Consider the following 25,000-nt stretch of genomic DNA (forward strand, 5'->3'; position numbering starts at 1 on the left):
AGAGAGCAGGTAACAGTGGACGAGAAACAATGATAGCGCCCGTTTGAGAGCGCCTGTTTGAGAGCGCCCGTGAAAACGCCCGTGAGAGCGTACCCGTTTGACAGTGTGCCCGCGAAAAACACTTGTGAAAGAGCGCGCCGGTGAGAGCGCGCCCGGTGAGAGCGCGCCGGTGAGAGCGCGCCCGGTGAGAGCGCGCCGGTGAGAGCGCGCCGGTGAGAGCGCGCCGGTGAGAGCGCGCCGGTGAGAGCGCGCCCGTGAGAGCGCGCCGGTGAGAGCGCGCCCGGTGAGAGCGCGCCCGTGAGAGCGCGCCCGGGAGGGGACTCACCACGTTGAGCAGCATGATCATGCAGAAGTTGATGCAGACGGCGGTGCCGGTGGTGGCCACCTGGGAGTTGTTCCGGATCAGCGCCCAGCCGAAGGCTGCGAAGGTGCTGATGGTGATGACGCGGTAGATCACGATGCCAAAGACCGCCGCGATCACCACCAGGATCTACACACACACACACACACACACACACATACGCAAGCACAAACACATACCCCAGCACAAACACACACAAATAAGCATAAACACGCAAATACACGCACGCACGCACACACACACACACACACACACACACACACACACACACACACACACACACACACACACACACACACACACACACACACACACACACACACACACACACACACACACACACAAACACAAAAACACACAAATGAGCACACGGTTTTAAGAGGTTTATGGTGCTCTAGTTGTGTTCTCAATGGAGACCCCCTCATGCTCCTCCATTCCCCAGGGTCTTGGGGTCTTCTTGGGGTTCTACCATGAACCAGATCCCCATGGTCCCCGGGAGGACCACCAGGGGGTGGGCAGGAGGTGAGGTTGGGGACCAGGGGGTCTCACCATGAAGAAGATCCCGGAGGCGGAGACCACCAGCCGGCTGTACTTGTCGGTGAAGGCCTGGTAGGGCTCGGGCTTCCCCGAGATGGGGTTCATCCGCTCCTTCTTCGAGTACTTGGCCTCGAACTGGGGCCGGATCTCCTCCTGGGACCACACACACACACACACATGAGGAGGTACGGTGAGAACACACACACATGAGGAGGTACGGTGAGAACACACACACATGAGGAGGTACGGTGAGAACACACACACATGAGGAGGTACGGTGAGAACACACACACATGAGGAGGTACGGTGAGAACACACACACATGAGGAGGTACGGTGAGAACACACACACATGAGGAGGTACGGTGAGAACACACCCACATGAGGAGGTACGGTGAGAACACACACACATGAGGAGGTACGGTGAGAACACACACACATGAGGAGGTACGTTGAGGACACGAGATGGGTTCATAACCCGTGCCAATTCATGCTGAATTGGGTCTTTTAAATTTTGTATCGGGAAAGGCTTAAGACCCTCCCATCATGTGATTCACACGGTCCGTTCCCATGACGAGCGATCTGGGATGCGGTATTGTCTGCTTAAACTCATAGCTTACTTTGTACTTTTGTTCAATGCTTTGGTTCTGGATCTTTAACGTGAACACTTGAATGTGTCTCATGCCTCATTTTGTAAAAATAATAATCATTAATAATCACATCATGTATTTTATGAACATATAAACACTCAGGCAACATGGGACGAGCCAGAGAGGGTAATGAAGAGATAAAAACAGTATTTTGATCCGCTCTTTCACGTCAAAAGAACCATTCAGAAGGTGAGCTGCTACCACGGTGTCTACAGCGTCGTCTCCCCTGGTGTTCACCCCCTGTGGAGACTCTGGGACCCCCACAAGACTGGGGTTCTGCAGCGGAGGTGGTCCGCCATGGGACCCCCACTCCCCTGGGTCTCCGCAGTGGAGGTGGTCCCCCCATGGGACCCCCACCCCCCTGGGTCTCCGCAGTGGAGGTGGTCCCCCATGGGACCCCCACTCCCCTGGGTCTCTGCAGTGGAGGTGGTCCCCCCTGGGACCCCCACTCCCCTGGGTCTCTGCAGCGGAGGTGGTCCCCCATGGGACCCCCACCCCCCTGGGTCTCTGCGGCGGAGGTTGTCCCCCATGGGACCCCCACACCCCTGGGTCTCTGCGGCGGAGGTGGTCCCCCATGGGACCCCCACCCCCCTGGGACTCTGCAGCGGAGGTGGTCCCCCTGGTGGGGACCTACCTGCAGCGGCATGGTGTCCTACTGCGTGTGCTCCTCACCTCCTCCTCCTCCCAGTCGATCAGGTCCCAGTCGTAGGCCAGCGTGGCCCGGCGCCGCTTCCAGAACTCCAGGAACACTGTGGCTGGGGACACACAGGAAGTGGACCGGGCCATCTCAGACACACAGGAAGTGGACCACACCATCTCAGTCACAACATCGGGGACACACAGGAAGTGGACCACACCATCTCAGTCACAACAGGGGGGACACACAGGAAGTGGACCACACCATCTCAGTCACAACGGGGGGACACACAGGAAGTGGGCCAGACCATCTCAGACACAGTGGGGGGGACACACAGGAAGTGGACCACACCATCTCAGACACACAGGAAGTGGACCACACCATCTCAGACACACAGGAAGTGGACCACACAATCTCAGACACAGTGGGGGGACACACAGGAAGTGGACCTGAGCATCTCAGTCACAACAGGGGGGACACACAGGAAGTGGACCACACCATCTCAGTCACAACGGGGGGACACACAGGAAGTGGGCCAGACCATCTCAGACACAGTGGGGGGGACACACAGGAAGTGGACCACACCATCTCAGACACACAGGAAGCGGACCACACCATCTCAGACACACAGGAAGTGGACCACACAATCTCAGACACAGTGGGGGGACACACAGGAAGTGGACCTGAGCATCTCAGTCACAATGGGGGGAAAAAACAAGAAGTGGACCAGACCATCTCAGACACAACGGGGGGACACACAGGAAGTGGACCACACCATCTCAGACACAACGGGGGGCGACACAGGAAGTGGACCCGACCATCTCAGACACAACGGGGGGACACACAGGAAGTGGACCAGACCCTCTCTAGACAGCGGGGTGGAGGCTCGTTCCCTGACTGTTTACCTCAGAGTCGTTTATTAAAAGTGTGTTTGGTGCTGGGGCGCAAGGGGGGAGGGGCGTCTGGCTCATTGGAGCCAGAGGCCGGAGTCGGACCCAAAGCCTTGTGGCAGTGCACTGTGATTAACACAAATAATGTTGGATTTAAAATGTTTATCAGTGTTTGAAATGTAGCCATTAATATGCTGCACATGTCCGATTCAACCACTTTGCTGTGATGGACGTGAAGACTGCATAAATATTAAGATCTCTGCTCTTCTCCACCAGTCTGGGCGAGGGGGGTCACGGGGGGGTCACAGTGATAGGACCCCAAAACCCTCCTTCTAGGGGTCTCAGATCGATGAGTCGATCCATTCATTGCCTTTGTATATCTATAAAAATGTATGTCTTTTTGTAAGCCAAATGTGGCTTTGCTCCAAATACGGTAGGCTATATAATTATTACTTTGGATTATAGAACAACTGAACTTTCAACCCTATCCCGAATCTTCGGCATGGCAACGGATCGGAACGTTTAGTCGTCGTAAACGGCTGCAGAGTTCGGGATGAGTTTTGGAATGGGTTCTTGGAGGAAGAACGGTTCAGATCAGCGTTGGAACTCATTTAAATGTTCCTCTTTATTGTTCTAAAGGGAGCAGTAAACCTAGGACACATAAATACGCCGCCCTCCATATCCATGTAATATGTTAGGGATAATCACCGCGAGGCAGGGCAATAAACTGTTTGATTTCCCCGGCTCGTGGAAGGTAAGCCGTCTACGAGCCGGGCATATCAAACTGTTTATTGCCCTGCCTTGAGGTGATTATCCCGTTTATTCTACTTCTTTCTGGCAAACATAATAAAATAATTCAAATACTTTAATAATTATGCTTTTTGTTATTCATATTGCTTATTAAATGCATACTCCCCTTTAATTACGATCGATCAAACATGTTTTGGACACCTCGAAGGGCATTATCCCGCTTATACCATGGTCACTTGCCAAAGAAAATAAATTATTTTCATGCGTTTTACAATCCAAATCCAACGTTTTTCACAAGCCATAATTTAGTTTCCCTGATAACGTCTGAGGGTTTGACTTATACCTGGAACAATCATTACCCTCCCGGAAGGTTCTTATGCAACAGAAAGCCAGAGAGCTTACTTTATGGATTGTACATATTTATAATTCAAAATTCGTCCAAGCCTTTATACAACAGATACTCTAGGATCTATAGCATATAACCGCGTTGTCTGATTACAATTTATTTCATTTTTCACAATTTACCAGCTCTCGTTTTGAAGGTTGAACAGACAATTTGACTGGAACTAGCAGGTGTCCATATATCAGGGATTAATGGACACCCTGAAGCCAATCAGAATCAAGTATTCCCCAAAATACAAGCGGCGTATTGATCTACTATTTGATGACGCTGTGCTCAGTCAGCAGAAAGTAGAACCGACAAGTCAGCGGGCAACCTGCCGGGTTACAGTAATGCCCTCCTCCCAGCCAATCAGAATCAAGCATTCTTAAATGAAGTAGAATAATTATTAATAAAGAATGAAATGAGTTATTAAATATATACGCTGTGCCGATCATATATATACACGAGACCACCGAGTGTCTTGGAACGTATCGTAGACCATCGTCACGACACACTTAGAAAACTAATTCATCCACACGTTGATCCGATGGCACTATAATCCTAATCTTTTAAAAAAGATAACTAAAATATATTAACACAAAAAAAATAAATAATACACCTGCACCTCCTGCTTTGCATCACCATACTCAAACTACACTAAACGGATCCAACACCGCCACCCGTGTCTTTGTTGTGGTGGAGTCAGGAGAAGCCGGCTAGGTGGCGCGTGGCATGGACGTTAGGGCTGGGCGATTAATCGAATTTTGATCGCGATTACGATTTTAGCGTCAAACGATCAGAAAATTAACATAATCGAGTTATCCGATTTTTTGTTAATTATTATTTTTAATTTTTTTTATGATTTTTTAATGATTTATAGAAAGGTCAGAACAGCTGGACACATATCTGTATATCATTTTAGATTGGAACATTTTCTTTTTGACCATTTTGTGTATTTTTTTAAGGCGTGATTTCAAAGTTCTCAGTTACAACGTTTTTTTTGGGAGAGACATGGTGAATAAATACAACACATTTTCAGACTCAAAGATAATCGTTTGAATAATCGTGATTTCAATATTGACCAAAATAATCGTGATTATGATTTTTCCCATAATCGAGCAGCCCTAATGGACGTTGTACCAAGAATAACGAGTGCATGTTCTGAAACACTCGATCACGTGTTGTGGTGTTGTGGTCATTAAGGGGAGGCGTGTCCGAGGTGAAGCCAAGGCCGAACGAACCTTGAGCTCCTCGTGAGTCATGCACATTCAAACACAGATTCATGTTTTGCGCTACAATGTCGAATGTGTCAATCGCAGAACAGATTCTTCTACCAGCCAGTACGTGCCGGTACGGCGCGCCGTTAGCATGAGTTCCCCTGCTTGCGGTGAGCCTGGTCTCTGAACACCTGTCAGGGGTCTCTCTGTACGCTGGTGCATCAGCAGTAAGGCTCACTGCTCTGTAGACACAGGGGCCGGTGACTCTGGACAAAGTCCTCAGGATAGATTACTTATTGCACCACAAACACATTTCACCACAGACACCGGCACGCGACCAGCTTCATCTGTATCATTCGACCACTTGGTTGGCTTTGCCGTTTATTCCAGTACCAAGTCAGATCTGCATAGCGTTCTGCAACCCAACCCCCCCCCCCCCCCTCCATCCACACCCCCTCACAGCAGAGACCTGTTTGTTTTGGTTCTGAGGAGGTCCAGCTGTGGAGTCTGAGGCTTAGTTCCACCCACCAGACCGGCAGAGGAAGGGAAGGCTTCTAAAGGCGCGCTGACACACAGGTCGTCTATGGATATATCCCCTCTAGTGAGGACCAAGTGGCAGTGAATGCAAGGTCAGTTCAAGTCTAATGCTTATACTCCATTTGTGTATGTGTGTGTGTGTGTGTGTGTGTGTGTGTTAGAGATTAAAATGAGCGAGTGTCTTCCAGGCAGATAGAACGCCACAGAGGGTGTGGGTTAGAGTCCTCTGCAGCTGTAGAAACAGAGTGCAAGCTGGTCCGCATTCTGCTTATCAGAGTGGATCGACCACAGAGTTTAGTTCTGTACAGGGTGCACCTGTTTTGGGTTCAGACTTCTCACTGTGAGCAAATTCATATGAACAGCAACTCTGCAGGAAATATACCACTCGTTTCATTCATAGATTAAGTAGAAAAGACCACATGAGCCAATAGCCAGACAGGCTGTGTTGGAATGCAACTTTTGCAACAATGTCCAACTTTAAAGTTCAACGATTGGTATGACACTGAAGAACGCCATGGTTGACACTTTTGGAAGTGCACGATGAAAAACCACCTGCATTAGTCCCATTAATGACGTCTGAATGTTTACTGCTCACAAACCTGCTTTACTCTTTGGTTCCGTCTTAATTAACTGCACACACACATCCCTAGGGTACATTCTAGGGACATATTAGTTTACCATTGTGTATGTTGGCACTGAAACAGAGTGCCACATTTCCTACACCCATATGGAAACGTCCCCCTGTGTGAGAAGTGGAATAACGATCTCTCCCTGCTTGCCTTGTTCAGTTGCTGCACTTTTTAAACTTTGTGGAAGAACCAGGAGGAAGGGGGTCTGAGGGATGGAGCCTGCCCAGAATGAGAGCCCCTCTCCAGGCTTCTCTGAGCCGGAGATCAGCGAGGTGGAACCACAGAGTACTGCGAAAGGCAAGTGGACTATAAATATTCCCGTATTCCAGTGATTTTTTTTATTGTTATTTTCATTGCTATTTCTATATATATTCTATTCTAAATATTATTAAAATACATAAAAAATAAGTGTGTTTTTAATGATTCGGCAGATGTATTTTGTAATCCCCAAACCTATCATCATCGTAACAAAAAGGACAGAGTATTCGGTTCGTGGAACAGGGAGAGCTGGAACACTCTCTCTGTCTTTATTGTGCTTCTACATTAACCATTAAAGTTATGAGACATAAAGGCTCTCCAGCAGATCCTCGGCATTAATTATTAACGAGGTGACGGTCGGGTCAGCCGCCAGCCCCCTGTTTGAACAGCTCAGACGCACATGACCTGAAGTGCCCCTGAAGTGAGCGTGCAGCAGGGTGTGAATCTGTGGTGGTTCACCATCACTTCTCCACCCTGGACGTCTGCGGGTTACTTTGGTCCTATGAGACGATTTAAACTTCAAAGGGTCCAGCGTGTTTTAAAACCCCCAGGTTCAATGGACCCCATGGAATGTGTGTTTTCTTGTGAAACCGATTTGATCTGAGAGGGTATTAAGGGTTGCGTTATATCTGATCAGATGATCGGCTCAGCTGAGTGGAACGGCAGGCTGAGTGTTTGCATTCTGTTTTTATATTTATGATGTTACACTATCCTATCTGATTCATTATGTATATATATATATGTATTCATTATGTGACTATACACAACTATATCATATGATAATATATTATATTGAAATGTATTATTATATTGTAACAACATTGTGTCATTAATATTTATTATAGATTTGCATTATATGAATTGATGTCGAAGGCTTTTAAATCAACAGCCAGGCGGGGAAAATATGAATAAAATATGAAATCGGTAATCGCTTATTATTTTCCATCTCTCTCTCTCTCCCCCCCCCCCCCCCCCCTCTCTCTCTCTCACAGTGTTCACCATGTGGTGGCTGGTGGTGCTGACCTTCCTGGCCCAGCTGAGTCTGGTTCTCTTCGTCCTCTGGAAGTGCTGGAGATACGACCGGACGGCGAGAGAAAAAAAACCAAAGCCAGGTCTCTCTCTCTCTCTCTCTCTCCCTCTCCCTCCCTCCCTCTTCCTCTCTCCCCCCTCTATCTCTCCTCCTCTCTCTCCCTCTCTCTCTCCCTCCCTCCCTCCCTCTCTCCTCATCCAATCAAAACCATGGGTGTTCGTCGTTATGTATATCGAGGAAGAGGCTGCCATGGCGAACCATTAACCTCCTAACCCTCCTATCCTCAACATGACGCTCGTTAGGATAATGAGTGTCACCGAAGGGGATGATTAACTCTGATCAGCGGTGTTGTGGTGTGAAGTTCCTGAGCTTCTTGCCCCAGTTTCCCAGTTGTTTATTTCACTGATGTTCAACGCAGTATCGTAAAACACAGTAGAATTAAAAGTTCAGACAAAGGTAAAAAATAAAATAAAAGATTAGCTCCTAGGCTCAGTTCACTGCTTCAGTCGGTTAACACGCGCCGCAAGATAGAGGTTAGCACAGATGTACATTATTACCTTAGTAGGAAAAACAAACGTCACACTGCCCGCTTGTCAACCGATGGGGGGGCTTAACTTAAAAATGACCCCAGAGGAAGTCTTCAATATTTAAGCTAGTCAACCACAATTAGCGCTCCGTCATTCGTGAACGTAATGCAACACGAAAAATCAGCAAGCGTGAAAAGTAAACAACGACTTTTCCACCGGAAAGGACTGGAAACCCAACCACACCAAAAATCAAAAAGAGTGCCACATTATTGACAAGTGGTCAATGACTGCAATTACAGCTTCATTCATAAAGCTACGATAATGCGTTGAATCGTTTGAGACAGTTTTTTAGCCAAGCAGGATGGCTAATGGATCTGCTCATTTTCTGAATGTTCTCAGGGTCCTACAACTTGATGATCAACTCCAATCAGGATGACATCGTTATCAAAACAGCGGACTCAGAGTCTCCCAGCAATGAAGCACAATCCTCCACAACTCTGCTATCGCCTGCGATGTCTGGACCGTGTTGCTGGGTGGAGGAAGAGCGGCGGTATTACCCCGGCAATGGTTTCATGCCAGGCCAACCGATCCATTGGGACATTGCGTACTATTGATGGTATCACTGAGATTCAGTCCCGCTGAGGGCAATTCTCAGATACGCTCGGAAGGGACATCTGACGGAGTTCTAGACTTGTTGGTTTGAACGAGGGAACATCGGACTGCACTGGAAAGGAGATTCTTTCAGGAGGTACGATTGTAGATTTCCAACTCACCCCAAACTGCCATGAAAACAGCGAAGAACACAGTGGCTCCGTTGTCAAAGAGATGAGTCACCTGCAGTGTTAAAAACATGTGTTTAACATACATAAACCATATAAATATAATACATACTAATGTCGAAATGTATAGATGTCTACAATGATGAACATATAGCATAGAATTCAGATGTAACATAGGGATATCGAAATTGAGAGTGATTTCTATGCATGACGATATTTTATTGTTACTAACGTAGTGACATTCATTCATCCGTTGTTTCTTAATACTTATTGGGTATGTAAGAAATCATATCCTCCTATTTGTACATTCAAACATTTTATCATTGTGGCCACTTAAATCCCAAACATTTTATGTCAGCCTTACTGTGAACGTGAAATGTGAATATGATCAGGGGTCAGAATTACGTGGCAATGAGGGCAGAATATAAGAGGCCATAAGAAATCAATAAATAATATATTCAAAATTGTCTTTATTGACTAGTGACAATGAACATTTGTCACTAGTGCGACTACTGGCGATACTGTATGTCTACACGTTTCTCAAAAAATTGAAAGGTGTGTGTGGATGTGGATGTGTGTGTGGAAGATTGTGGGGAGGTGTGTGTGAAGGTCTGCATGGGGGTGTGTGTGGAGGTGTGGAGGGGTCCACCTTGGCGTAGATGCAGCTGTCAGAGAGCTTCAGGTAGGGGCAGTACTGGTCACAAATGGGGCACATGATGACGTCTGTCGCCTGGCAGATCTCCTTACTGACCAATCACAGAGCAGAAGGGAAACCGTCAGCCAACGGAAACACATGGGATGACTTGGGAAATGTGTATTTGGATTTGTTGATCCAGTGAAACACAGTTCATCTGAACATGGACATATCAATAACATCGTAGATGGAACCACCAGAACTTATGTACACAGTGATGTTGGATGTTGATATGAACTTGTTTTCTTTCCACAATTCAGGTGGAGAGACAGGATATTATAACTAATAAACAATCACACAATTACCCAGATATATATGACCTGCCTGAAACATCCCAGCTGCCTCATTGCCGTCATAAAGAGCACACAACAATCTCTGACCGCCAATCATAACTTTATGAAGAACACCTTCCCTTTATGAGCCAGCACAAAGTACTCAAATCAAACCATATCTCAAAGACTTGGCACACAAACCCTGAATGAGTGTTCAGCTCTGCGAGCAGAATAAATAATGTCTGTTAGCGTCTTAATCTCAGCTGGATGTGCACAGGCCAGGGAGAGAGCTGTTGCTTTGTACAAGGAAGGAAACTACTGGGGTAAACAACCAGGGTGTTTAATCTTAGATAGCGATTGATGGTGTTGAGATCAGGGACGATTAAGACTTATGACTAAATTCAAATTTGAATTAACTTTATTAATACCAATGTTGGCAATTAGTTTATTGTAATAACCGCATGCAAAAATTAAACACACAGACGGGCTTAAACGTGGAATAATATATATATATACACAATACAATTTAGAAAATAAAGAGCACCTAGGTAGCATTTAAAACTCAGGTTTCAGATGGGATGAACGGTTTGGAACAGTGGTTGGTTTAACAAGCAGGTAAAATATAACGATACCCTTATAGCAAAGGGAAAATTAACCTGAAGAACAGATCCATAAGAAGCCAGAAGGGTGGGAACAACAAATCGAATGAACCGATCTGAGACCAGATGTTAGATTTACAGGAAGCTAAGTGCAGAGGATTCCTCATTAGCTCATCTCATTAGCTAATAGATAATAAGTACGCACTTAATATAATGACTTAGTGTTTGTGTGTACGTCCTGGCAATTAATGTAATCACTTATCGTATGTTTGTACGTCCTTGCATTTAAAAATAGTACTTAGCATTGTGTAGCATCTTATCATAGCTATCTCTGTTGTGAACGGGGAATGGGTTAACCTAACAATTGTTAGTGACTGCATTTGGTTCAATGAACATCCTTACTGTTCCAACAGAGATATATTGTTGTTTCTCTTTCTTCTGACAAATGTACTTATTGAACGTCACTTTGGATAATAGTGTCTGCAAATTGCCCTAAATGTAAATGTGAGCTAATGGAGAGTAAGACGGGGCGAAACGACCGGAACGCACCATTATGTTGAAGGGTTGAATCAATTATTAATACCCAGAATCTCACAACAGGAGGATCAGTCTGCATCACACGCACGATCCGAGTGCACAACTGAGCGAACAATGAAACACTACGAATATAAAGAACAGTACAAGTCTGAGGCTGGCAGTGGAGATGACGATGATGACGATGACGGCTTCGACATACTGCTGTGGAGATCAGAGACGAAGATGAGATGTTCCATTGGGCCTAAAAAAAATGTTTTGTTCGGTTCCGGTTTCCGACCGACCCTGTCAATTTATGTGCGACCCAAATTATTTTATGATCTTGGGAAAAAATAAAAAAAATAAATACAAAAAAGTTTTGATGCAAACTTTAATTACGGTACGTTTTTGTACAGCACCTCTTCATTCTGTACAAGGATGAGCGCATTCTCTCGTTCTTAAATGAAAACAACCTACCTATCATTCGCTGCCGCTGGAAAAAATTATATAAAAAAATTAAATAAATTCCCTACCTACCCATGATCTAAACTGACAACCAACAGGAACCAAACTTATTTTCTTTTTAGGCCTTACCTGACCTGGCAGTGGTCCAGGGTGAGCACGCCGTACAGGAACACCAGTAGCCCCACCAGGGCGGCGGGGAACAGCATGCCCGTGTACCAGCCCAGCCAGGCGAAGTACAGGCCGATCTTCTCCCCGAAGTACCGCCTGCAAGATGCCCCCGGGTTACAGCACGCACACGCACGTGCACACACGCGCACGGACATGGACACACACTGCACGGCACGCACACTGCAACGCACGCATATCCATGCACATCGTTACAGCACACACACACACACACGCGCGGAACACACCGACTCACGCACGCACGGACACGAACGCAGCCCCATCGTTACATCACGCACACAAACGCACGCACGTACGCACGCACACTGGCCGCACGCACACATGGACACGGACGCACGCATACACGCAGAACGCACACACACGCATGCCAGGTACCCGCACTGACACACACACACACACGCGCAGACATACTCACACACAAGCACACACACACACACACACAAGCAGCACGCACGTCGCACACGCACCCGCACACTGGCAGCATCCTGCCTTGATCCGATCCCCTGCTAGTCTTCCCTGTGTATCGTTAGGATAATTAGTGTCACCGCTGGAGACGTGAACTCTGATCAGTAGTGTAGTGGAGCAAAGATCCTGAGCTTTTAGCCCCAGTTTCTCAGCTGTTTTGGTTTCCTTCAAATGAATTGTCCTCTGTTCCAAGCCTGACACACACAAACGTGCGCGCACACACCCACACACACGCGCACACACACACACACACACACACACCATCCTGTTCCTCACTGCGCTGGATTAATGTCCCTGCCAGCTCTACCCCAATGTCCCTGAGCAAGGCACTAAATTTGCTCAGCTTTGAGATTCATAGCGCAGCACTCAGTGTTTGTATCGGGTTAGGGTTAGGGTCTCCCTATCTGTACATAAAATATGTACACCAACTGATGAAAGTGACAACATGAAGGCCTTAATCGAACCCAAGACATGAATGAATGACCCCGAAGAGAGGTCAAGAGGTGAGACAATTAATATTGACGACTTGACCACTCGTGGAGACAGCTGACTATTGAATAACTGTACATCAACGTCTCTGAGCCTCTGATGAGAGCCGTTTCATCAGTGCCGTCTTCAGTGGAGACTCGCTCAGGCCGATGCGATCGATCCTCTACTACATCAACCCCAGAGCCTGACCTCCTTATGGGGTCTTCAGGGAGTGGCTCGGAGGCCCGACCCACCTAGCGGAGGACCGACTGTCATGTGTCAAGTGACTGTCATGTGAGCAATAAGGAGGGGAATCCTTCACACATCAGATCGGCTGCTTCTGGGTTTGTCCTCCACATACGGACATTTGAAATAAGGATTTAATCGTTTTTACTGGAACTGAGTTGACAAATATGCGTTGGTGCGCATGCAAAGGCGGATGCGTTTACATGCGCACCTTACTTTGATTAAGGCCGAATGATCGGATTATCGCCATACTACGAGGAACGTGTTTACATAGGGATAAATGTATTTGCACAGCCACTGGCGAAAGATCGAGTCCTCCAGGATTCTTCATCGCTTTATGGAACCTCCCTGGAAAACCATCAATGCCTTCGTCGGGCTCATGCTACGCTAGTTAGCCTCCGTGGGGGATGATGCTAGGCTAGTTAGCCTGGGCCGGGAGTCTATGCTACACTAGTTAGCCTCCGGCGGGGCTTATGCTACGCTAGTTAGCCTCCGTTTGGGGGTGATGCCACGCTAGTTAGCCTCCGCGGTTGTTGATGGTATGCTAGTCAGCCTCCGTCAGGGGGTGATGCTACGCTAGTTAGCTTCCGCGGGTGTTGATGGTAGGCTAGTCAGCCTCCTTCGGTGGTAGATGCTAGGCTAGTTAGCCTAGGTGGGGGTTGATGCTTGGCTAGTTAGCCGCGGCGGGGGGACCCACCGGATGAGGTCCAGCGGCTGGTACTTGTACCACACACCCCACCAGGCCCAGCACTCGAACAGCAGGTGGCGGTGGTTCTCTGCCCCGTGGGTCCGCACTGAGTTCCGGCTCCGGTAACTGCCCTGGAGACACACGGGGACACGGGCATAGGGTCACACACACACACACACTAACCAGAGCCTCAGGTCACACACACACACTAACCAGAGCCTCAAGTCACACACACACACACACACACACACACACACACACACACACACACACACACTAACCAGAGCCTCAAGGCACAAACGCACACACACACACACACACACACACACACACACACACACACACACACACACACACACACACACACACACACACACACACACACACAGAACCTCAAGGTCTTTACGCGTGCGCGCACACACACACACACACACACACACACACACACACACACACACACACACACACACACACACACACACACACACACACACATTTGGAGACATTATTAGGAAGACGACATTAATTGTATGATCTTTATTTATCTAAATGATTACCTCGTGCAGAGGAAACGCTGCCTCGTATGAATTGTTGCTGAGCAGCCGGTTGAGCCCTGGAACAGAACCGACACACAGAGAGAGGCTGACATTCAGGGAAACACGGACACAAACACAGCAATTATTCATGTGTTGCATCCACCATGGTGACTATTTGATGAGATAAAAAAGTGTCTTCTTATCACCATAGGAACAGAGGCTGGAGATCAAGGAGATTAAAAACACATTTTCAGAAAACGCGACAAAACAGCAAAACAGCAAAACCGCAACAACAAAAAAACGAAACACTCTAAAATAAGCCCTCATAATATTTCGGTAATGCCAGAGTTATCCGGTTTAAACTTTAACTGCTTTCAAAAGACTTGGTGTTCAACCGATATACTATATGTACCTAGCCCTGTGATGTTCTGGACTATAAATGACGAGCCTTTTTACTTTCAGATTCCTGAAGCTCTACTGTGTCCAGCTGTTTCTTTTTATATATTCTCTCCCAATCCTATAATGGATCTTACGGTTAAAATAGTGTGTGAGGCCACCGCTAAATGACAAAATGTAAAAACAGAACGTGAAAGAAAACCTCTAATGTAGGAGCAGGAATGGGACATGGATCTGGTTTGATCAATACTACAGAAATAGCCGCTTAGTACTCTGAACAAAGCTTTACACAGAGTTCGGGCGAAACCAGAGGCGGGCGCTTCACGGTCTGCCCATGGTGCAGGAATCCCTTCACAGGCCAATCCTTGGTGCTGCTCGCTCCACAGAATCCTGTCAACGCGACCTTTTAACGTGACATGCTCCACACGCTTTGAGCTGAGTCGTCTGAACGAGCTCCCCCCCCCCCCTCTGCGTCCCATTCTCCCTCTCTCTGGGCCTCTTGTTCAGCTAAATTGGCCGAGGGATGCTGAATGTCCCGAAAAGAGCAGAAACTTGAATGAAACGGCGTGAGCGCGCAAAGCACCTGGAGACCAGAACTATTTTATAAACGCTACGTTGCAAAACAACTTCTGTGCCTCCTTTGGCTCATTCACGGGCGGCATGTGGCTCACGAGGCACAGCGGGTTGGCTGGTAACCAGAAGGTCGCAAGTTCGATTACCCTGGCTCTTCCTAGAGTGTCGAGGTATCGCTGAGCGAGACGCCCCACCCTGACTGCTCCCGACTAGCTGGCTGTCGTCTGCGTGTCTGAGACCGCCGTCGGTGTGTGAATGTGTGTATGATTGGATGAATGTGCTTGATTTGCTTGGTGGAGGTATGTCTAACGACGTAGTCGGATAAAACTTTCCTGAGCACTTGAGGAGGATACTTGGATGTGTCCTTGTTCTGAAGCGCCTTCAGCTAACTCTTTAGGATGCTTCTCTTGCTTATTTATTGGTCTGGTCGAAAACAATCGGGAACAAAACCCGGTGCAGTAGGAAGTGATTGGAATGGCTTAAGAACTACGATTGGAACACATCCCAAGGGCCACACCGATAAAATCGACTAGACACAGAAAGCTCCGAAAGGTCTTACCTATCTTGTTTTTGCCGACCTTGTACTTGATAAATACTATATGTGTGTGTGTGTGTGTGTGTGTGTGTGTGTGTGTGTGTGTGTGTGTGTGTGTGCGTAAAAGTGTACACATGTATGCAAGCCGGTCAAATAGCAGAACAGGGCGACGATTGGACCACACCCCCAAAGGCTACAGCGATAAAATCGGCAAGGCACGGAAAGCTCCGGAAGGTCTCACCGATCTTGTTCTTGCCCTCCTCGTACTTGACCCTCTGCAGGACGTGGTGGACGATGCGGGAGCGCGTGGCGTTGTTGAAGAAGGTGTCCTTGTTGTGGATGATGAAACTGTCACCAGGGAACAAGGAGAGGCCTGAGGTGTTAAAGCTGCACTATGTGTTTTCCCATTGGTGGCCCCTAGTGGCTGGAGGGGCTGCCACAGTTCTGGATAATGCTCAGAATACGGTTGTGGTCGGCTGGGATTTTTGTCCTCTTTATTCATCAGGAATTATGGAGTCCAGTCCATTGAGTAAATAGCTGCAGTGAAAACGCTACATGGTGCAGCTTTAACATCATGATAAATACTGTACGTGTGTGTGGGTGTGTTTGTGTGCGTGGGTTGAATACTAGGGTTCAAAGAGCAAAACCGAATGGTGGGGGGGGGGGGAGGACATAAAGCCAGTAAGAATAGAAAGAGAGAACGAGAGACAGGGACGGAGAGTGAGAGAGTCACACACTATACCTATTGTATGGTGAAGGTCAAATACATTGTCATGATATTTAATAGAGAGAGTGAGAGCGAGAGAGGTATAGAGTGAGAGAGAGAGAGAGGTAGGGAGAGAGAGAGAGAGGTATAGAGTGAGAAAGAGAGAGAGGGAGAGAGAGAGAGGTAGAGATAGAGAGGTAGTGAGAGAGAGCGAGGTAAAGAGCGAGAGCCAGAGCGAGAGCCAGAGCGAGAGCCAGAGCGAGAGCCAGAGCGCGAGAGAGAGAGAGCGAGAGAGCAAGCATGTAACAGAGTAAGAGCCTGATAGAGTAGAGGCTAAGCGTCGGCCAGGACAGGCTTGAGTCCAGGGAGCAGCATATGGTGTGGATGGCAGGACTCCCAGCCCTGGGTCCAGTGATGACTGGCCCTACCTGGAGCTGAAAACACTAACCCTGTCCATGTGAACATTCCCAATGGGGACACAATTTTTACCGCGGGGAAATAAGTGCATGCTGAACCCTGGGTCCAGGATTCCCTTCAGAAGGTAAAGCACCTGCAAGCCGAGCCATCCTTTAACAGGTCACCCAGAAGGGTTTGAGCTGCCAAGTGGTCACACCGCCCTGTCCGGCTGGTGGCTGGTGCTACCTCAGGACCCGTTAGCACCATTTAACACTTTAACTTTACAGCACTAAGAAGCACACAACTCAACAGAGCAGCTGCTGAGGACTGTAATGATCTCATGATAGAGCGATGGATTAACGTGCTTCTGCCTCGTTACTGATACTTTTTGAGTTTGGTCCTTATGCATGTTTTCCAAGTTAAGTCAAGTCTTGTCCACATTGGGGCCCAAGCGGCGACTCCCTCGTAAGGTGTTGGCGAAACAACGACCACAGGAAACATCGGTCTGAACTAGTGTTGCTTTCGTCAACGAAAATTATGACTAAATATCGTCGTCAACGACCCTTTATCACGTGAGGAAAACGAGACGAGACGCAACGTAAATGCTGGTCATGTGACAATAACTATAATTAAATACATAATACAATATTGTTGACGAATAAAAACGACACTAAATGTGTTTTACAAAATAATACCCTCGTTGACCAAAACTACTCGAGAAAATCTGTTTATTTTATTTATTTCTGGGGCTGTATCAGCTTACATTACTTCCTGAATTATACTTATACTATATTGACTGAGTTAAATATAATTAATTAATATAAAAGTGACTTAAACAATTTGCTACACTAAAATAGTCATGGATATTTCTGACAAAAATAAGACTAAAATGCTCAGACTTTTAGTCGACTGAAACTTGACTGAAAAGAGTATGAACATGACTAAAACTAATAAAAACTAAAATGACTTAGCTTAACACAAAGACTAGACTGAAATTAAAATTCAAACAGGCCGCCAAAAACAACATTAGTCACAAGTCAACAACACAATCATCTACTACAAACGTTTGAAATCAGGGTGTCTGGCAACAGGAAGGTTGCTGGTTCAATCCCGGGCTACTCCGAGCCGAGTTTCAAGGTGCCCCTGAGCAAGGCACCTAAACCTCCACAAGCTGTGTGGTTTGGCCGAATAGTACCCTCACACACACACACACACACACACACACACACACACACACACACACACACACACACACACACACACACACACACACACACACACACACACACACACACACACACACACACACACACGTCATGAGGCAATGTTGTGAACTGGTTTTCCATTCATACCTCTGTTCAACCGACACAATAGGTTGTCTTTACACCAAACCTACACTAGGGGGTGATTCCTCACCATCACTATAGAGGGGCTGAATCACCATAGTTACGTTAAGTTAGGTTAGGTTTGGTTCAGTTAGGTTAAGATAGGTTAAGTTATGTTAAGTTAGATTAAGTTACGTTAGTTAGGTTAAGTTAGGTTAAGTTAGGAGAGGTTAAGTGAGGTTAAGTTAGGTGAGGTTAGGTTAAGTTAGGTTAAGTTAGGTGAGGTTAAGTGAGGTTAAGTTAGGTGAGTTTAAGTGAGGCTAAGTTAAGTTAGGTGAGGTTAAGTTAGGTGAGGTTAAGTGAGGTTAGGTTAAGTTAGGTGAGGTTAAGTGAGGTTAAGTTAAGTTAGGTGAGGTTAAGTTAGGTTAAATTAGGTGAGGTTAGGTTGAGTTAGGTGAGGTTAAGTTAAGTTAGGTGAGGTTAAGTTAGGTGAGGTTAAGTGAGGTTAAGTTAAATTAGGTGGGGTTAAATTAGGTTAAGTTAGGTGAGTTAAGTGAGGTTAGGTTAAGTTAGGTGAGGTTAAGTGAGGTTAAGTTCAACTCACTGGTGGATCCTGGAGCGGCTGAAGGGGGCGGTGAAGCTCTCGTTCTCCTCCAGGTCTGGCAGGGTGTCGCTGGTGAACTTCATGGGTTTGCGTGGGAGCCAGCCGCGGACCTTGTTGATCCTCTTCTCCATCCTGCGGGGGGCGTTCAGGACAAAACACGGTTAAAGACCGCTCAACTGGGTTTTTTCAGGGCAAAACACTGTTCAAAACCGCTGAACATGGTGTGTTAAGGACAAAAAATTGTTCAAATTAAAGCCAATCAAAATGGTGGATTCACGGCAAAATCATTGTTCAGAACTGCTCAACATGATGCATTCAGGACAAAACACGGTTAAAGACCGCTCAACATGGTGCGTTCAGGACAAAACAGGGTCAAAACCGCTCAACATGGTACGTTCAGGACAAAACAGGGTAATAACCGCTCCACATGGTGCGTTCAGGACAAAACAGGGTCAGAACCGCTGAACGGGACAAAACTAGGTTCAAAACCACCCAACAGGGTGCGTTCAGGACAACACAAGGTTCAAAATGGCATAACAGGGTACATTCGGGACAAAACAAGGTTCAAAACAACTCAACAGGCTGCGTTCAGGCAACACAAGGTTCAAAACCACTCAACAGGGTGCATTCAGGACAAAACACTGTTCAAAACCGTTCAATATGGTGCCTTAAGGGCAAAACACGGGTCAAAATCGCTGAACAGGGTGTGTACAGGACAAAACAGGGTTCAAAAATTGCTGAACAGGGTGCGTTCAGGATAAAAAATAGTCCAAACTGGTCAAGAGGGTGCGTTAAGGACAAAACAAGGTTAAAAAACATCTAATAGGGTGCGTTCAGGACAAAACGCGGTTCAACACCGCTGAACAGGGTGTTCTGTTGAACAAATCATTAATTTAAATTAAAACGAGGACGGATGCAAAAAATGATTGCAAATCGACCGTATGACTCACCGACTCATAAACTTGTGTCTTCGGTGCATGTAAAAGATTTTCCTCCTAAAATATCGACATATAAATGAAACAACAACAAAAATCCACATTGTGCCACAATATAATTAAATGGAAGCTAATGACCAAATTCTACTACTCTGATGTTTTTTTTTCTGATACGATAGAGGCTGAACAGCCAGGTGTAGACACACACACATGCACACACTGACGCAAGCACGCAAACACACACACAGGCACACACACACACAAACACACATACAAACACAAACTTACACACACACATAAATTGACGCACGCGCACATGCACATATAAACAAATACACGTATGAACACGCACAAACACGTACGCACACACGCACAAACTTACGCACCCACACACACCCTCACCTGAAGGGCATGCGTATGTTCATGAGCTCCGCGTAGCGACACAGAACGTCCCACGGAGCGTGGAGCTTCAGGAAGATCACGTCGCTATTGGTAACCGAGGACTGTCACACACACACACACACACACACACACACACACACACACACACACACACACACACACACACACACACACACTCACACACACACACACACACACTCACACACACACACAAGGAAAATAAGTAAATGAACATAAGACATCAAACAGGATTTCTCTCTTAGTCAGAACATTGCCTCTACTGTCGTATTAACGTTTCAAATATATAATATAATAATAATATATAATATATGCTACAATAGTATGTTGGAGAGTATGTACACAGTTACATGCATGATATATTATGTACAGAGTCTCCTCAGTAAAATATATAATACATGCTTTAATACTACATAGTTACAGGTATAACATATTGTGTAGAGTCTCCAAAGTGAAGGTTTGAATCCTGAGTCCTTGCCTCTTTCTCCATGTGCAAACCCTCCGCACGCATGTTCCTCTCGAAAACCTCCCTCTTCTCCGATTGGTTGCTGGACTTCTTGTAAACCAGGATGTAGTCGATGCGGCACTTCCCGTCGCTGAAGCAGAGGCCGCTGGACCGGCTCCTCACGCTCTGATTGGACGCCGTCGACGCAAGGGGGTGGGGACAGACAAAGAGCGTCGGATCAGAAATACAAATCATGGAGTGAAAGACAAGTCACTCTGTCAGACCCTCGATGGACATTTGAGTAAAGTTGGATAAAGTTGAAAAGTTGGTTTCACGGCACTTGTGCATGAGGACATTTAGCACTTTAATCCAGAGCGTTTTATAAGTGCGCCCGAGAAAGTATTCAAACTAAATGAGAGTGACTATAGCAAAGTGCTGTGTGAAGAAGTACAGTAAAATGATACAGGGCTGAAACTCTGAAACCAGATGTTCTGCTGGCGAGAACAATGAATCTTAGTTTGTGTGAAGATCAGTCTGAAAAAGAAGGTCCCGTCCTTGGTTAATGTGTTTGAACGCTGAATTCATAACCAATATGGTTCAGTGGAGGATCCTTCACACCCCACCTGTCATATAGTTTCATAATGAATACTAGACACGTTTGACGCTATAATTACGAAGCTTAAGTGAAGTAAAGTAAAAATTAGCAAGTAATATAATGAGATTTAATCCAGAGACCGGCACACACATTAGTTCTGGACGTTTAATCGAATTTTGATCGCGATTTCGATTTTAGAGTCAAACTATCAATAAATTAACTTAATACATTTTTTGTTTTATAGAAAGGGCAGAACAGCTGGATACATATCTGTATATTATTTTAGATTGGAACATTTTCTTTTTGACAATTTTTGGTATTTTCCTCAGGCGAAATTTCGAAGTTCCCAGTTACTACGTTTTTTTGAGCACAATCGAGCACCCCTAACACACATACTTCCCTTTACCGAAATAATTAAAAATAGATACATTTATACCTTTTGACTGGCAATGAAAACCGGTCCATGCTAGGACTGAAGGACTAAAGGTCCATGGTGTGTCTGTAGACCCCCTCACCGGTCCACGGCTGGTCTGTAGACCCCCTAACCGGTCCATGTTGGGTCTGTAGACCCCCTAATCCAGGGGTCTCAAACTCGCGGCCCGGGGGCCAATTGAGGCCCGCGGGAGGATATTTTGTGGCCCCCTACTTGACATCAAAGTTTAGTGTTAGTGCGGCCCGCGTGTTGTTGTCAAACGCACACTTTTGCTGAGTGGCTTGCCACGCTTGTTTATCACTTGTGATAGGGTGACCAGATGTCCCGGCAAAAGCCAAAGGACGCTAAAATGTCCCGGTTTCCACCAACCACTATGAACTGTCCCGTGCCACCGTGATCTAATTACAGCCCGATCATTAACTTAGATTGGGTCAGTTGTGCTCCTTTTTTCTGTGGAACACTTGATGTGGCCCAGCCTGGCCCAGACTCTACCTCCAGCGGCCCCCAGGTCGGTCCACGGTGGGTCTGTAGACCCCCTAAGCGGTCCACGGTGGGACTGTAGACCCACTAACCGGTCCATGGTGGGTCTGTAGACCCAACCGGTCCACGGCGGGTCTGTAGACCCCCTAAGCGGTCCACGGTGGGTCTGTAGACCCCCTAACCGGTCCACGGCGGGTCTGTAGACCCCCTAAGCGGTCCACGGTGGGTCTATAGACCCCCTAAGCGGTCCTTGGGACTAGAGGACTGACCTCCAGGTTGGGCTCGCTGCCCGTGTGCTCGTCCAGGAGGCTGCTGTGTGTGGCGGGGTTGAGCAGCGTGGAGTCGTCCCCCGTGGAGGCGCTGCTGGGGCCCTCAGAGTGGCCCCGCTGGGGGCCCCTCTCCAGGACCACCTGCACGTCCTTCACAGCTGGAGCAGGGGGGACAGGAGGGGGGAGGTAGGGTGGTGGATGGACCCACCACGCACACACACACACACACGGACGCACGCACGCACGCACAAACACACGCACACACACGCACGCACACGCTCACACACACGCTCACACACACACTCACTCACACACGCACGCACGCACACACACACACACACACAAGCTCACACACACACACAAACACACACATACACATACACACACAGGCTCACACACACACACACATACACACAAACACACGCTCACACACACACACACACACACACAAACACACAGACACACCGTGTAGGGCATTTAGCAGACGCTTTTGTCAAAATCCACTTAAGCCTGTGAGTGTCTGAATGTGCGTTTTCCACACACACACACACACACACACACACACAGTACACACAGACAAACACCCCCCCCCCCCCACACACACACACACACACAGACAAACAAACACCCCCCCGGCCCCCACACACACACACAAACACACACCCCCCCCCACACACACACACACACACTCACACAAACACACACCCACCCCCCCCACAAACACAAAAACTCACACACAAACACACACACCCCCTCACCGACGGGTGGGGGCTCCTGTCCGGGCGTGAGGCCCCCGTTGGGGGTCCCCCCTGCGGAGGCCTCCTCCATGATGTCGGCCCAGCCGCGGGTGAGGAAGGAGGGGCCGCGGGCGTCGGGCCCCCGGGACGAGGTGAAGGAGGAGGTGGAGGGGGGCAGGGCCGCTCGGCAGCGCTGGGGGCTCTGCCAGCGGGGGTCCGACCCATGGAGGGACAAACTCACACCTGGGGCGGGGACACACACACACACACACACACACACACTGTGAGGGGTCTGGAACCAATGATGGAACACCGTAGGATACAGTAGAATACAGTAGAATACAGTAGAATATATTAGGGCTGCTCGATTATGGAAAACATCATAATCACGATTATTTCGGTTAATATTAAATTCAAGATTATTCAAACGGTTATTTTTGAGTTTGAAAACATGATTTTATTCGGCATGTCTCTCCCAAAAACACTTAAAGCCTTAAAGCCTTAAAAAAAACACAAAATGGTCAAAAAGAAAATGTTCAAATCTGAAATAATGTAGAGATGTATCCAGCTGTTCTACACTTTCTTTAAAACATGAAAAAAAAAATATATGAAAAAAATTGAAAAATGTATTCTATTAGTTTTCTGAACGTTTGACGCAATTCAATTCATCACCCAGCCCTAGAATATAGTACAATACACTGGAATACAGTAGATAGATAATAGTAGAACACAGAAGAATACAGTAGAATACAGAATCCACAGAGCGATTAAAACTTGGTACAAATACATTTTGGTCAACATTGCGCTTGGTTTGCCGGGGTTTATGAGTATATGGTATGCGGGACGGAGAGGTGTTTAGGGTGTTGGACCCTGAAAGGTTCTGGGTTCGATACCTCTTTAGTCTACCTGGTCAGCGGTACCTGCACTGGCCATCATTGAGCAAAACTGCCCTAATCCTCTTAGCTGATACTCAAACCCTCTGTTTTAACTGTATCTAGATTCTGTATTAGATCTGGATTCATTCACCTTAACAAAGCTCAACCTGGTGCCCCCCGTTGGAGTCTCCCCTCCTGGGGGGCGGGGGGGGGAGGGGAACCAGGCTAGTTATCCCGGTTCCGCGGTGCGGCTAACGAGAGCTAATGAGCCACTTCAACGCTTGAGGGGAAGCACACCAAAGGCCCGGTAGTTCTCGGCCGGGGCTGCGTTCCTTTGTGGGACATTAGAGTGATTAAGGCCACAAAGTGCTCTGCGCTGGTGGGGGGGGGGGGGGGCGCGCATATCGACCCTCCGACGTCACGCGTCGCAGGACAGAGCGACGGCGCCAAGATCCCCCCCCCCCCCCCCCATACACACACTCCGACCTTGGAGTTGCAAGGAAGGGGTCTGTACTTAACCCCCCCCACACACCGCAGCACCCTTAGAGTCCCCTTAAACGCGTCTGTCAGCCCTTAAGAGAGGTTTGATGATGCTCCGTGTTTGTGAGCGTGCCTGAGGCCGCCCTGCAGAATTCTCAGTTGGTGACAGTCGAAAGCGACTCAGCGAAAAGTAAGTAAAAGTTTAAAAAAAATGGAATCTTTTTCTTCCTGCTGAGTCACGGTGTGGCGGGGAGGAGGACGGAGATAAGGAGTCAGGGAGAGACAGCATCTGGACCATTAATCAGCTAAACCCCCCCCCCCCCCCCGGAGCATAGCAGGGAAAACTAACATTAGCAGTACGACACACACACTCTCCTCACAAACGCCCATACACAAACACAAACACACGCGCACACGCACACACAAATAAACACGCACACACACACACACAGACCCGGGCACACACGTACGCACGCACACA

The 25,000-nt window shown here is 47.4% G+C and overlaps 2 protein-coding genes across 2 annotated transcripts in view; one reads left to right on the forward strand and one right to left on the reverse strand.

The window, feature by feature from the left end:
* The window catches only part of LOC132456652 (anoctamin-4-like), a 31,411-nt gene that overhangs the window by 2,045 nt on the left and 4,366 nt on the right, over nucleotides 1-25,000 (reverse strand). Inside the window, exons 2-16 of the mRNA XM_060051059.1 lie at nucleotides 23,186-23,407; nucleotides 22,428-22,585; nucleotides 20,684-20,836; nucleotides 20,188-20,288; nucleotides 19,801-19,845; nucleotides 18,851-18,982; nucleotides 16,061-16,167; nucleotides 14,337-14,392; nucleotides 13,789-13,910; nucleotides 11,856-11,990; nucleotides 9,833-9,929; nucleotides 9,178-9,238; nucleotides 2,220-2,302; nucleotides 911-1,051; nucleotides 94-490 (exon numbers count right to left, since the gene is read on the reverse strand). Coding sequence (XP_059907042.1) covers nucleotides 94-490; nucleotides 911-1,051; nucleotides 2,220-2,302; nucleotides 9,178-9,238; nucleotides 9,833-9,929; nucleotides 11,856-11,990; nucleotides 13,789-13,910; nucleotides 14,337-14,392; nucleotides 16,061-16,167; nucleotides 18,851-18,982; nucleotides 19,801-19,845; nucleotides 20,188-20,288; nucleotides 20,684-20,836; nucleotides 22,428-22,585; nucleotides 23,186-23,255 — 1,858 coding nt within the window. The 5' untranslated portion in view covers nucleotides 23,256-23,407. The remainder of the gene's footprint in view (nucleotides 1-93; nucleotides 491-910; nucleotides 1,052-2,219; nucleotides 2,303-9,177; nucleotides 9,239-9,832; nucleotides 9,930-11,855; nucleotides 11,991-13,788; nucleotides 13,911-14,336; nucleotides 14,393-16,060; nucleotides 16,168-18,850; nucleotides 18,983-19,800; nucleotides 19,846-20,187; nucleotides 20,289-20,683; nucleotides 20,837-22,427; nucleotides 22,586-23,185; nucleotides 23,408-25,000) is intronic.
* LOC132456653 (anoctamin-4-like) overlaps nucleotides 23,257-25,000 on the forward strand; it is an 18,164-nt gene continuing 16,420 nt past the window's right edge. The window contains exon 1 of the mRNA XM_060051060.1: nucleotides 23,257-23,328. Coding sequence (XP_059907043.1) covers nucleotides 23,257-23,328 — 72 coding nt within the window. The remainder of the gene's footprint in view (nucleotides 23,329-25,000) is intronic.

Source organism: Gadus macrocephalus, chromosome 4 (genome assembly GCF_031168955.1).
Source record: "Gadus macrocephalus chromosome 4, ASM3116895v1".
NCBI classification, from domain to species: Eukaryota; Metazoa; Chordata; class Actinopteri; order Gadiformes; family Gadidae; genus Gadus; species Gadus macrocephalus.